The sequence below is a fragment of the Schistosoma mansoni genome, chromosome 6, assembly GCF_000237925.1.
Source record: "Schistosoma mansoni strain Puerto Rico chromosome 6, complete genome".
Classification (NCBI taxonomy): domain Eukaryota; kingdom Metazoa; phylum Platyhelminthes; class Trematoda; order Strigeidida; family Schistosomatidae; genus Schistosoma; species Schistosoma mansoni.
In genome coordinates this window covers 8,776,742-8,790,062 of record NC_031500.1, presented here as the reverse complement: position 1 = coordinate 8,790,062, position 13,321 = coordinate 8,776,742, and the positions used below count along the sequence as shown (strand labels likewise).

The window sequence follows — 13,321 nt, the reverse complement described above, 5'->3', positions numbered from 1 at the left end:
AGTTGATAAATCTTAGCAACTAAGTTACTGTTTAACCGAGTTGAACCACTTTGTTGTTTTCACGTTTGTCTTTATGTGTAATTTATCGATACATAGGTAAAGCAACTTCCCTCATCAACCATAGTTTACAAATAACAGCTATTAACTCTTAATATGAACATTAAAATAGTTATAATAAATGATATGGGTTTTTCAAAAGTCTGTATACAAAATAAACAGATTAAGGTAACAAAAGAACTTACTATCTAGTTGTTTCATCGCCGGTGATTGATTCGTGCCTTGAACTATAATATGAATGTCCAGAGTTTGTCTCTTGTCTATATAGAAATGATCCACGACGTCCAGTGATATGTTGCAACACTAAATTACTACCTCGATGCTCTTCAAGTCGAAATTGACACTCGTCATTAGCACCCGCATCAAAACTAGAAAAAAAAAATAGAGATAAGAGTTATTTTTGTTGACATAAGATATAATGAGCGAACTGGCCAATTATTTCTAAACTTATTTGAACTACTTTAATTTATTTAAGTAGATTGCTTAGATTTACGAACTTTTTTATCGGAGCAATCTAATCTTGGCTGAAATGGTTTCACGTATGTCTTCGAAGTATAAAATTTTCTATAGTATAGTACGTTAAGGAGTTGTTTACAAAAAATCAGGCGTGTATATGTTCTAGCCTTTCTTGATTGGAGTTAGCGTTGTACAACAATATACTTAGAAATACTAGATAAATGAATATTAGGACGTTAAAGTGTGAGCATAATCTATTCAGTGTAATAACGATGTACCGAAATTTTGAAATAAATTAAATATAACAACACTAAATAATTATTCTATTAGTATTATTTAACACTTGCAGTATAGTAATTTGACTTCTGCTAGGAACTGACTCATCCAAATAGGCAAGTAATGTTTTGATTTAGTAAGAAAAGAAATTAGATAAATAGTCATTGAAGTTGTTATATGTGGACGAGAATAAATGAATGGTAACCATCAGAAATTAGTTACGAACTAGTATGATATGTATGTTCTTGTTGTATGACTATTAAGTACTTATACTATATGTGTATTCATATTCCTTTCATTATAAGCTTTTATTTGACCTATTGACTATTATTTCCAATTTATTAATAACAGTCTCTCACAGTCACAGCCACTTTTATGGCTTGATCTTGTATAATTGTTATTCTCGATTTTATGGTGTTATGCGATCTGGTTTGTTTGTATATAAACCCAGTATACCTGAAATATAAGATTCGCATCGCGGAGGCTGATATTAGTCTTATGGACCAAACCGGTTGGGTTAGGAGAGAAGCTATTATTCTCGGTGAACCAATAAGAACTCTAGGCTGCTCGTATATGTTTATGTGTCATTAGTCGGTATCACTAATTGGCTGTCATATCATGTGATATAATTGATCGGTCATAAGGACATAAAATAAGTTAGGTAAGTTTTGGAAAAAAAATTTATTTAAGAGAACTAATTAGTGAACATTTGTGGCATCATGTGTAAAAGATTATAACAAAATGTTAGAAGAAAGATACAATCTTTATTAATAGTGAAGTTAAGGGTGAAGTCTTTATTTCCATAAATTTCACTTAATGTGTGGTGTGGTCTGCTTATATCCATATAAGTAGTATACGGTGATGGTCAGACATAGAATGTATTTTGGCAGAAGATTGATAAAGAAAGAACAGGAATGAAGCGCAATCGGTAAGAAAATGCATAAACAATGAAATCAGAGACGACAGACAGATATTTACAGAAAGAACAGTTAAGATTGAGACAATTAATTATTATTTTGCAAATTAACTGTTTACTGTATGGTTATCAGAATTTAGTAACACAGTCTGTACGTTTGACTGTCCCCACTAATGTTCTTGTTCATTACAAAAGGGGTAGGTCTCACCTTGTTTTACTATAAACTAACTGAAGCTTAAAATTTTGTATTTTAAATCCAGACTTTTGTAGATTAATATGAATTCTTTTAGATGTGATAGTGTGGTGTGGTCTACTTATATCTATATAAGTAGTATATGGTGTGGGTCAGGCATAGAATGTATTTTCGCAGAAGACCGATGAGCAAAGAACTGAAATGAAGCGCAATCGTCTGGAAAAATGCATGAGCAATGGAATTAGAGAAGAAACAGTGAAGATTGAAACAATTGGTTGTTAATTTGCAAATTGACTGTTCATTGTTTGGTAATCAGAATTTACTGAGATAGTCTGTAATGTTTGCTTAAATACATACGATTGTCCCCAACCGTTGTTTTGTTCACTACATTTGGTGTCGCTGCCAACCAGAAGGAGGAAGGGTGCTGTTCTGCAGACGCCGCTGCGGGTCTGCAGTTGAGGTGCTAGTTGGGGCAGTCTGGTGCGGAGAGGTGGCGTCGAGTGGAGTGTTCTGGCGGGCGGCGTTGGCTGTAGCGGGTGCTGTCGACGGAGAGGAGCAGTGGGACGTGCGGCTGTTAAGCGGACATCGGATGTAGATGGCTCAGCAGGCCGGTGGAGTACGGGTGTTGAACGTCCCAGGTGCCGGGTGGATGCGGATATTGGTGCCCCGGCAGGTCGACGGAGCTATGGAGGTCAGCGCGCCGCAGACTCGACATTCTGACGGAGAGTTTGGCACAGACTGCAGTGAAAGAAGATAGTGGCGTGGCGAGCAGAACCACCGCATGGTCGAATGCTTTAAAGGGGGGACGAGTGTGGTGTGGTCTACTTATATCTATATAAGTAGTATATGGTGTGGGTCAGGCATAGAATGTATTTTCGCAGAAGACCGATGAGCAAAGAACTGAAATGAAGCGCAATCGTCTGGAAAAATGCATGAGCAATGGAATTAGAGAAGAAACAGTGAAGATTGAAACAATTGGTTGTTAATTTGCAAATTGACTGTTCATTGTTTGGTAATCAGAATTTACTGAGATAGTCTGTAATGTTTGCTTAAATACATTCGATTGTCCCCAGTCGTGTTCTGTTCACAACAATAGTACTTATTTGAAACGTCGGACCAATGAAATATTTTAACTGAGGGAGGTTTATATATACATTACTGAACTTCATAGTACATAAAACTGACTGATCATAGATAGGCAGCTATGTATATATATTTATAAACGATGGAGATTACATAAACACTGATATTAAATAAATATTTAAACTGTCTATATAACTTTTTTAGCATCTGAATAAATAATGTGATAGAAAGCAAATGAAAAGAAAAAAAAACAAACAAAACAAATTCTAAACCTTCCAACAGACCTGAGTATTTGAAAGAGTCAAGATGTGTACATAATTTCAATGATTACCACACAACAGTCTTGTTTCCTTTTACCTACCCACCTCCCTACCTCCCTACATACCTCCCTACATACCTACCCACGTACATACATACATACATATATATATAATTATTATTCCATATTTCGGAACGACTATTTGTATTCCGATAGTTTTTTTTAATAATTTACCTTATTCTTATTAAACAACGGATAAGGATAGGATTTTGCTAACAGATGTTTAAATATTTTCTCTTTTTTTTTCTGTTTTCTAAAGAAATAAGTAGTAAATTAATTCACATCAAAGTTTTCGTCTAGTACCAAAAAAAACACAACCAAAATGTAATTCTGTAATTGTATATTATGTCATGAAAAAAAGAAGATTACAGGGGGTGGGGGGAGAAAAAAAAGAATAAAAGAACTCTCACTTGAAAGTAATCAAATTGTATATATATTTAAACTAGTTTGATTATGTAATTAGTGTGTAAACTTTATAAATTTTGTTGTATGATCAGTCTATTTAAAGTATGGTTCTTTTTAAGATTGAATTAAAACTTTCTTTTATTGAATTATATATGATATTATGTATATGATATTAGGGATATTACTATATAGTGAATAGATATTGCGAAGAAAAGAAAATTTTTCACCGTTAAATTCACTTATTATTACTTGTTTGAATGTTCTCTATATCGAGGGAATACACACAGTATGCACATATGCAGATAAGAGACTGACCAGTTGCAGTCCTAAAAACATCAATGGGAAGATTCAAACAAGTAATACTAAGTGAATTTAAACTTCATCCCATTGCACAAGCAAGTGGTTATCAGGACTCAGTAGCTGAGTCGATAACGCGATGGCATTTGAAGCGAAAGGTACTGGGTTCGAGTCTCAGAGTGAACATTACCTCTGAGATGCAGGTACATCCACCTGACGAGTCCCAGATAGAAAGAAACACGCGAATGCTGGATTCCACTGCTAGCCACTATCCATCTTTGCTCACTTTACTGCTTAAGTTATATTATAGTTGTTATGTCTCGTAGGTTTAACTCTTTATTCGGATCCTAGCTATTCGGATAACCCCAGGCTAGCACTACTCAGCGACTTGAAAGACCAGAGAGAAGACACGAGTATCAGAGAAGCACTTTACTTACAAGGTTCAATTATGTACAGAAAAATAGGGGTTTTATAGTAATTAAAAGACCTTGAGATCCCATAGTAACAGTATGTTAACAGCCAATCAGGACCTTGTTATTTTAGTAGCATCTTAGTAGCATAGCTTCTAACTAATCGCTGATTGGTTGGGCTCTTTATGAGCCTCTCTAGAGTTTATTGTAAGCCAACCTAACAATAGTGAACGAGAACACAAGTGGAGATAATCGAAATGATCACTAGGTGATGATCATTGTCATGTATATCAGGTCCTTTTTAATGCAGATCGAATCCTATCGATCAAGTTGCGGCACGGATAGCTCAGTGGTAACGTCTCTGATTGTGAAGCTGGGTGACACGAGATAGATTCTGTTAGGGAGCATCAGTCCCGTCAAGATTACGGGTAAACCTTACTGACGAGTGCCAAGTAGTACGAAACTTAGGTCCAGGGTTTCCTGTTGATTATCTCCAACCACCATCTCACAATCGAATGTTTTTGAACACAAAATTACAGAATATCTTAGTCAAATACACTTGGTATTGTTTGTTTGAATCTTCCCATTGATGTTTAGGACTGCAATTGATCAGTTTCTTATTGAAATATGTGCATAGTGTGCGTATTGCTTCAATATAACCTGAATTCACAAGCATTATAAGCAAAGATAAATAATGGCTAGCAGTGGAATACCGGAAGCGCGTTTCATCCTATCTGGGACTAGTCACCTGGGCGTACCTGCAGTGGCTATTAGGACTCAGTAGCGGAGTGGATAACGCAAAGGCGTTTGAAGCGAAAGGTACTGGATTCTAATGTCATCCACTGTCCATCTTCGCTTATCATACATTAAATAGTTCATTTGCCAATTGTCAATCAATTGTCTCAGACTTCATTGTTCTTTCGTTCGCACACCAACCATTCTTTGTTTTCGTTTCTTTTTCTTTGATCTTCTTAATCTTCTGCCTCCAGGCATTCCACTTTTGATTGATGATACATACTACTTATATCTATCGACGTCAATAGCACATATCACAATATGAACACAGCTATTATATATGAGAGTTTGTATTTTATCGTTGTTGGTGTTAAATATAACTATTCATCAATTTACTTTTAGGATAGATGCATCTTGAGTGGATTATCTCATTACAGCTAATTGAGCTTAGTAGCCTAAAGGGAAAACTTGATGCTTGAAGTGAATAGTACTTGGCTCTAATCTCAATATGAAAATTAACACTGATTTGTGACAGATACGACAACCTGGGAAGTTTTAAGCAGGAAAAAAACATACGTTCTGAATCCCACTGTTACCCCACTATTTAACTTTAATAGACAAAGTTATTCAGTTTTGTCATTTAATTTGACTCCTATCAATAAGATGGTAATAAGGTTCCGGCAATCTTGAATGATGCATAAGAAAACCTTGAATATTTTTTACATCCAGGTTGTATAAAGCAGGAATCTGGTATATGAAAGTAAAGAGTGATTTAGGGTGGTTTATGGAAATTTCTTCTTAAATGTGTGATAAAATTAAATTACTTTCCTTAAACAAACAAGTTCATTTCAGAGTTGATCACTTTACGTTTAAATTATTTATCAAATTATAATTTATTTTATAAAAGACTTCTCGTGATCTTCTTTGAGAGGTTAACGACATGAATTTGAATGACAGTAATCAGCGAATCATGTTCACGTAAGTCCATATCTTTTTACGACGATGTTCGACAAGTTCTTGTCTTGGAGAAGAGATATGATCAGGATGAACAAGTAGATCTTGATGACCATTAGGAGTTTGAAGGTAGTTGTCACTTTTAGTTTTCCACACTGTAGAGAGTGTTTCTTCTTGAGGGACATGAAATGAAAACTGAATTATTAGTAGTCTTGACAACCTAAAGGTGTGACCACACACAAATTAGCAAGTGGTTGAGGTCGATCAGGAAGTTTTAGAAGTGTTAACTTCGTATTTTAAATGCCTTACCATCAAGGATGTAAATCCATGGGGTAAGAGGAGGTAAGACATTTTTAAGGCGGACCTTTCTAACCCCTTTCTATTGTTGTAGGAAGTAAGCATCTTTGTAGATAGCTGTTAACTGATTGCAGCACCTTAATGCCTTTACATCTTCATAAAGTTAACAGTACGACTGCACTTGTGATCTTTAATTTTCTGCCTTTAGTTTCACTGTTCTTTAACCGAGCAGTCTGGGATGGCAGGACCTAATGAACAAATATTCTAACCAATATTTCTCAGCCGGCTCATCATGATAAGCAAGCTCAACCATGACGTCAACATAACAGTTACGGTCATGACATATTTGTCAGTAATGTTTGAGGTTTTATTTTAAGTAAATTAAAAATAAATGTATTTTTATCAGAAAGATTTTGTTTCTGATAAAACAAATAACCAGAGTGAGTAAGGTATTTGCTTAAACCTGTTGTGATATCATGCCATTCTCACCATATGATGATAAGATAAACTCATTCATATCAAAATTAAGGCATTAAACAAATGACATTCCCTATTAACAGTATTTATAATATGAATGCTAGCTACCATTATTTCATTTAAATGTTACGCGATAAATTATTTATGATTAGCTCAACAGTGTTATAGAATTTTATCAGTTTTACCGTTCTACTGCTTGAAGCAGTTTATAAACCATATTACACTAGTTTAGTATATGAAAATAGATTTCATTGCTTAGTTAAAGGTTTCAGCGAATTATATATAACAGTAAGCTAAGTAAAATGAATGGAGTGAACAAAGAATAGATGAACATCAAAACGGAGAGTCGAATTTCATAGGATTCATTAATCAATTAGTGTTTCTCTAGTCTTTAGGCTCCAAAATTAGATTGTAATTCACAGATGGCATCTGATGAGGATTGATCCGTATTGAAAATTTTAAGCGATAGTCATTAGTTGGTAAAAAAAGTCCTACCTAAATAAAGTTTTGTTATAGTTGATACATGTGAACAAGGTGTGATGATTTCTCAAGTCGTAGAAATGGCGATACGTGTTCGAGTCAACTAGAGAGCATTACTTCCCTACAGATCATTGAAACGTCGTCTAAAGACTGTTAAATAGCAAGAAACACAATGTTTGCTGCCGAATATTTTCAGACACCTAATGTGAAATCCTAGTGCATGCTATACTGAGTTACTTAGACTAGAGATTGAATCGCGAATCGGTCGGTTGAACTGTAGCAGCACTATGGACTAAACCAATATGTTATTGATCTTGACACTGATCACTTAGATGTAGTTTGGCATATCCTCTCTATGAGCATATGTAATTTGCTTGTTTCGTAACTTGAGGGTTTAAAGTTCCATACTTAGCGTGATTGCTGATCCACAATGTTGCTTACTCTGAAATTTGGGAGTAACAGTAAAACAATGTTCCAAGACATTTAGTAGTTATATCCAATCTATTTTATGCACAGAAATATTAGAGACGGTAAATAAAGACAGCCTTCTATCTTTGGTCATTTTAAAAAGTTATCCATGTAAACTTTTGAATGTCTCTTCAATAGTTTAGAAGTTAGGCATCCAACATTTTATAGTTAATTTATTTTATTTTCAAATTAATCATAAAGACATTGGTGGATGTGTCGCTCAATTTCGTGGATCGGTTAAAGTTAGACATCAATACCGTTGGATGCCAACTCAGTGGTCTAGTTGTTAAGCGCACGCGCGCGAAACCGATAGGTCCCAGGTTCGAATCTCGCGAAGCGGGATCGTGGATGCGTGCTGCTGAGGAGTTCCACAATAGGACGAAATGGCTATCCAGTGCTCTCGGATTTTCCATGGTGATCTGGCTTCAATTGATTCATGATCTTAACTATCAAAATTAATCATAAACCTTTAAGATTGACTATCAAATGAATACGTTTTATGGTCAGTATAAAATCACTAGAATAATATCATTTGAGAATAGTAGTAATCAACTTTTATATTAGTCAACTTGTTCTTGTAAATTATATCCTTCCATTTGAGATATTAAATTATTGAATCAGAAAAGAGTAATGTCTAGATAGATTATATTAGTGTGAAATGTGTAAATCTAATTAGAAAAATATAATTTATCTTTTCATAGTAGGTTGAGAAAAACATATATGAGTATCGATCGATTTATAGTTAATGGCTTGTTATAGAGTTATGTTTCTAAATGTTTAAACATATGGTCAAATAAAAGTATCTTCCATCTAATAATTTATTATCATTATATATACCGGTAGCTACGTGGAAAACCTAATAGCATTTGAAGCGCTTTGATACTCAGTTTGAGTCACAAAGTGATTATCAACTCTGAGATTCAGGTACATCCAGGTGACGAGTCCCAAATAGGACGAAACGCGCTTCCAGGATTCCACTACTACCCACTATCGATCTTTGTTTGTAATACTTGTGAATTAAGGCTATATCGAGGCGATACGCACAGTATGCACATATGCGAATAAGAGACTGATCAATTGCAGTCCTAAACATCAATGAGGAGATTCAAACAAACAATACTGAGTGAATGTATATACCCGTTTCGTTTTAAAGATTTGGTTATATAAAAGCAAGGAAGTAAATGCTTTATTCTTATCACTAGATTTCTGTATATGATGTTATATGAATAAGTTATACATAAAAGTGTCAGGATAATACATATTCACTTATTATGGCTGTTATAAACTGTATAGAATTAATGTTTCTTTTAATGTTTTAGTGATATTCTCACTAATGGACTTGGAAATAATTAAGTGATAGGAAGTAATTGGCAGAAATCAAAAAAAAAAAAAAGATTAATTGTGTTGCCATTGGAAATCAGTCAACTATAATGACTAAAGAATTCTGTATCATTAGTTATATATAGCACTGGGGAAGAAGTATATAATGGAAAAATATATATATAGTCGTCAAATTGGACTATTTTCTTCTACGTAAGAAGATTATTTAGTTAATTGTATATTTTATAGACCGATTTTAGACAATCATTTAAAAGAGCAAGCATGAGATACCCGACTAATCTTTGTATGGAACTTCATAAGTGTATATCAATGAGAGCACTAGGATTTGAATCTAGGATGTACAGGGCATATGGTGGGTTTTTAATCTTTGAAACAGTCAGTTGATATTCAATGGTTTACATGTATAACTTTAATCAATTAATGATAGTGTGCAAAATTCTTAAAATGCTTCATATATGGCATAGTTGTGATTAATTGGCTTTGATTTAATCATGGATTAATGAGTATGGCCTCTCAAATAATGTCAAACATTAAAATACACAATGTACTTATGGTAATTTATCTCGAAATATACATTTGAAAGCGATTGGTTGTATTCAGTGAATTGACAGCATTAAAACACAGTTACAAGGTACCTAATTGTTGTTAGATGAGTGGGGGTTATTAAAGTTTCCAGTGTTTCAGTCAATTGATGTGAAGTACAAATATGATACCTTGTAGATATACGTAAACCCATGGCTAACCGCTAAACTGACAGGAAAATTTTAATTCATTTTTGTATTGGTTGTTTGAATCTTCCCAATGGTTTTTAAGACTGAAATTGATTAGTCTCTTATTGACATATGTGCACCCGGTCCGTGTCGGGTAGAGACAGATATCTATCTCAGACAATGGATGAATGGTTGCGCGAGATTGTTAGTTGGTTGAAGCTAGACATTAACATGATTGGATGCTGTCTCAATGGTGTAGAGGTTGAGCGTTCACGCGCGGGATCGATGGTCCTGGGTTTCAGCACCACGTGCTGGACTATGGATGCGCACTACTGATGAGTCCCATGCTAGGACGATACAGCTGTTCAGTGCTCTCAGGTTTTCAATGTTGGTCTAGCTTTAATAAACTCATGAATCTAACTATTAAAATCATATTTTTGTTAATTCGTGTAATACTATCAGTACAAGGAGGCTTCAAAATCCAAAACCAAAATCCACTTGGTTACATCATCTTTGCTTACCATGCTTGTGAATTTAGGCTATATCGAGGTAATACACACAGTACGTACATATGCCAATTAGAGACTGACTAGTTACAGTCCTAAAAACATCAATGGGGAGATTCAAACAAACAATACTAAGTTATCTTTATCACTACTCTTTTATTAATTCACAGTTCAAGATTCATGAATTGATTAGATTTCCGAAGGCATATGTGAAAAATAACATTTCAGTAAAAATTTAAGCTTTATGTATCAAATGTGATCTTTCTGATTTGTCCACAATCTGTACACTAGATAATATGAATGGATACTTTATATTCATATTCTTATATCTTATCAAACATGTCATGGGCAATCGGAAAAAAAAAGTATTTTCATATTTATTGCTGAGAATTCAAAGTTATACAATGATTTAATCATCATATTCTATAGATATTATCATTTTTGCCTTTTTAGGCTTTATTTTTTTAGTATCTCACTATCATTGTTTATTTTAACTATTCTATTTTACATAACAAAGAAAGATATTTCATTTTATTCATTTCCCAGAGATGAATTATGTACTTTAAGCTGTTTTAAATTGAACGTGACCCCAAATGCCCTGGTACGGTTGAGAGTGGGATAAGTTAGCTCTCCCTCTCGAAATGCCCCGATCCCAAACCAACGGTGCACACGAGCTCTAGGATCCCGAAAGAATAAATAGCGTATAAACCAATTGTTGGTCACCGGCTACCATGGGACTGCATCTCTTAGTGTTGCTCCACTGCCTTGTAGTTTAGATCTTTATGTTAAAGGCTAAGGGAGTGGCCCTCTAAGAGGACTACTTGCTTCAGTCTGAGCGTCCAGGCAGTATCATGGCCTACACACAAATCACATGATTTGTGTGGCACAGATGTATTCGATGCCCCTTTGTACCAATATTTATGTGTTCAAATAAATAAATAAAATTTGAACGTGATGCTTCCATTTACTACTCTTCACTTATCCATAAACATATTAATAAAGACATTTAATATTGTTTGTTCGAATCTTCCCATTAATGTTTAGGACTGCAGCTGGTCAGTCTCTAATTAGTATATGTGCATACTGTGCGTATTGCCTCGATATAGCCTTAATTCACAAGTATTATAAACAAAGATGGATAGTGGGTAGTACCTTTCGCCTCAAAACGCCATCGCTTTATCCACTCTGCCACTGAGTCCTAGATACCACTGCTAGACACTATCCATCTTTGCTTACAATATTAATAAAGAGTTTTATCCTGAGGTGCCAAAATTTCATGTTGGTTTTTTTAACTTCTTATTCAATCAACAAGAAAAGAAAATTCATTGATTATTACATGTTATTTTTATGTTCTCTAGGGAGAAAACTATATTACTGAATCGTTTTTTACTCTGGTTTTGCCTTGTGTTTAGATAAGTGATGTTGAAAAAAACACATGGGACGAAAATGTAAAATGCTCAGTCAACTGTATCCATTTCATTATTGTTGACATTAGTTTACTTCAGTAGATTGAGTAAAAAAGGAAAACAAAAACTTATATAGGATGCATTGAATATTGACCAGTTATGCCATATACATGTGTATATGTATACATAGTTTATTAATGTTTGTTATACTTTAGAAATTTTGAATTTTGAGTATTGAGGAAGTACCTAATTTAAAAAGACAAATAGAAATTCTTCATAATTCTTAATTTTGATAAGTAACCTTCAGAGTTCTAACAAAAAGGCATAATTGGTGGAATTCAACTATGTGGAGTGTGGAACAGCTACTCAACCAATATCATTAGAAGATAGTTGGCATCACAATGAATTTGTTAAAGTTAGATATCTAAACTAAGTTTATATACTCACGGAGAGTTATTAAGTTCCTGCATTTGACCCTGGATCAGGTGGTTGATACGTAATTTAGAGAATTTCCATACCAGAACAAAATAACGGCCGTAGAGTGCTTTCTAATTTGGAATGAGTAACTTGTTAGGTATTTGAAAGCAACAGACAGTTCTTCTGGAAACCCACTTCCAACTCACTTTAAACGATGTTCAGAGCAATGTTGACTTAGCCGAGCTATCATACAATAATTTAACTGATAGAAGGCCATAAGATTAAATGACTAGGAGAAACAATAATGTTTACTAATAATCAATCAACCAGTATGGACAATCGCTGCGATATAAGGTTCCCCCCCTCGAAAATAGATTAACACTTTTCATGGTGTAATTCGAAGTAAATTCGATTTTAAAATAATATTATCGTGTGTGCTACTGATGTCGACAGATATAAATAGAATATAATACCAATCAGAAATGGAAGACCAGGCAGCAGTAGGTTGGGAAGATAGGATCAATAAGAACACCAGTAGATAGAAATTTTTATGAAGACGAAGGAACAATGAAAATTGAGACAATTTATGGAGTATTTGTAAATGAAGTATTGAATGTATGGTTTTCACGTTTGACGAAGGAACTCTGTAATTTTGTATTGAAATAGATTCGGTTTCCCCACTTGTGTTCTCGTTCACTACACTATCATTAAAACTATGAAGCCGTTTTTAGCTTTTAATGATTCAGCACCTGAAACTATTTTGTGATGAAAACAATCTAATTTATTTCAAACAGTTACAGATAAACTGAAATATTTGTTACTATGAATAAGCAAAGATGGATAGTGGCTAGTAGTGGAATCTAGGATGCGCATTTCGTCCTATTTGGGACGCGCCAGCTGAATGTATCTGCATCTCAGAGTTGATGTTCACTCTGGGACTCGAATCCAGTATCTTTCGCTTCAAACGCCATCGCTTTATCCACTCAGCTACTGAGTCCTGATAACCACTTGCTTGTGGAATGGGGTGAAGTTTAAATCCAATTAGTATTGTTTGTTTGAATCTCCCCAGTGATGTTTATGACTGCAACTGGTCAGTCTCTTATTGTTATGTGTGCATA

At 34.4% G+C, this 13,321-nt stretch overlaps 1 protein-coding gene and 1 non-coding gene across 2 annotated transcripts; both read right to left on the bottom strand.

Moving 5' to 3' along the window:
• Positions 1 to 241: 241 nt before the first annotated feature.
• On the bottom strand, positions 242 to 9,900 carry Smp_141990 (hypothetical protein; the record flags this gene model as incomplete). Its single annotated transcript, XM_018798180.1, has 2 exons — positions 242 to 425; positions 9,878 to 9,900. The coding sequence occupies 2 exons, from the start codon at positions 9,898 to 9,900 to the stop codon at positions 242 to 244; spliced, it is 207 nt and encodes a 68-aa protein (XP_018653147.1).
• A 3,230-nt stretch (positions 9,901 to 13,130) lies between these two features.
• Positions 13,131 to 13,197, bottom strand: Smp_tRNA_01814_Gln_TTG.1.1. Its single transcript has one exon. It is a non-coding gene (tRNA).
• Positions 13,198 to 13,321: the final 124 nt, after the last annotated feature.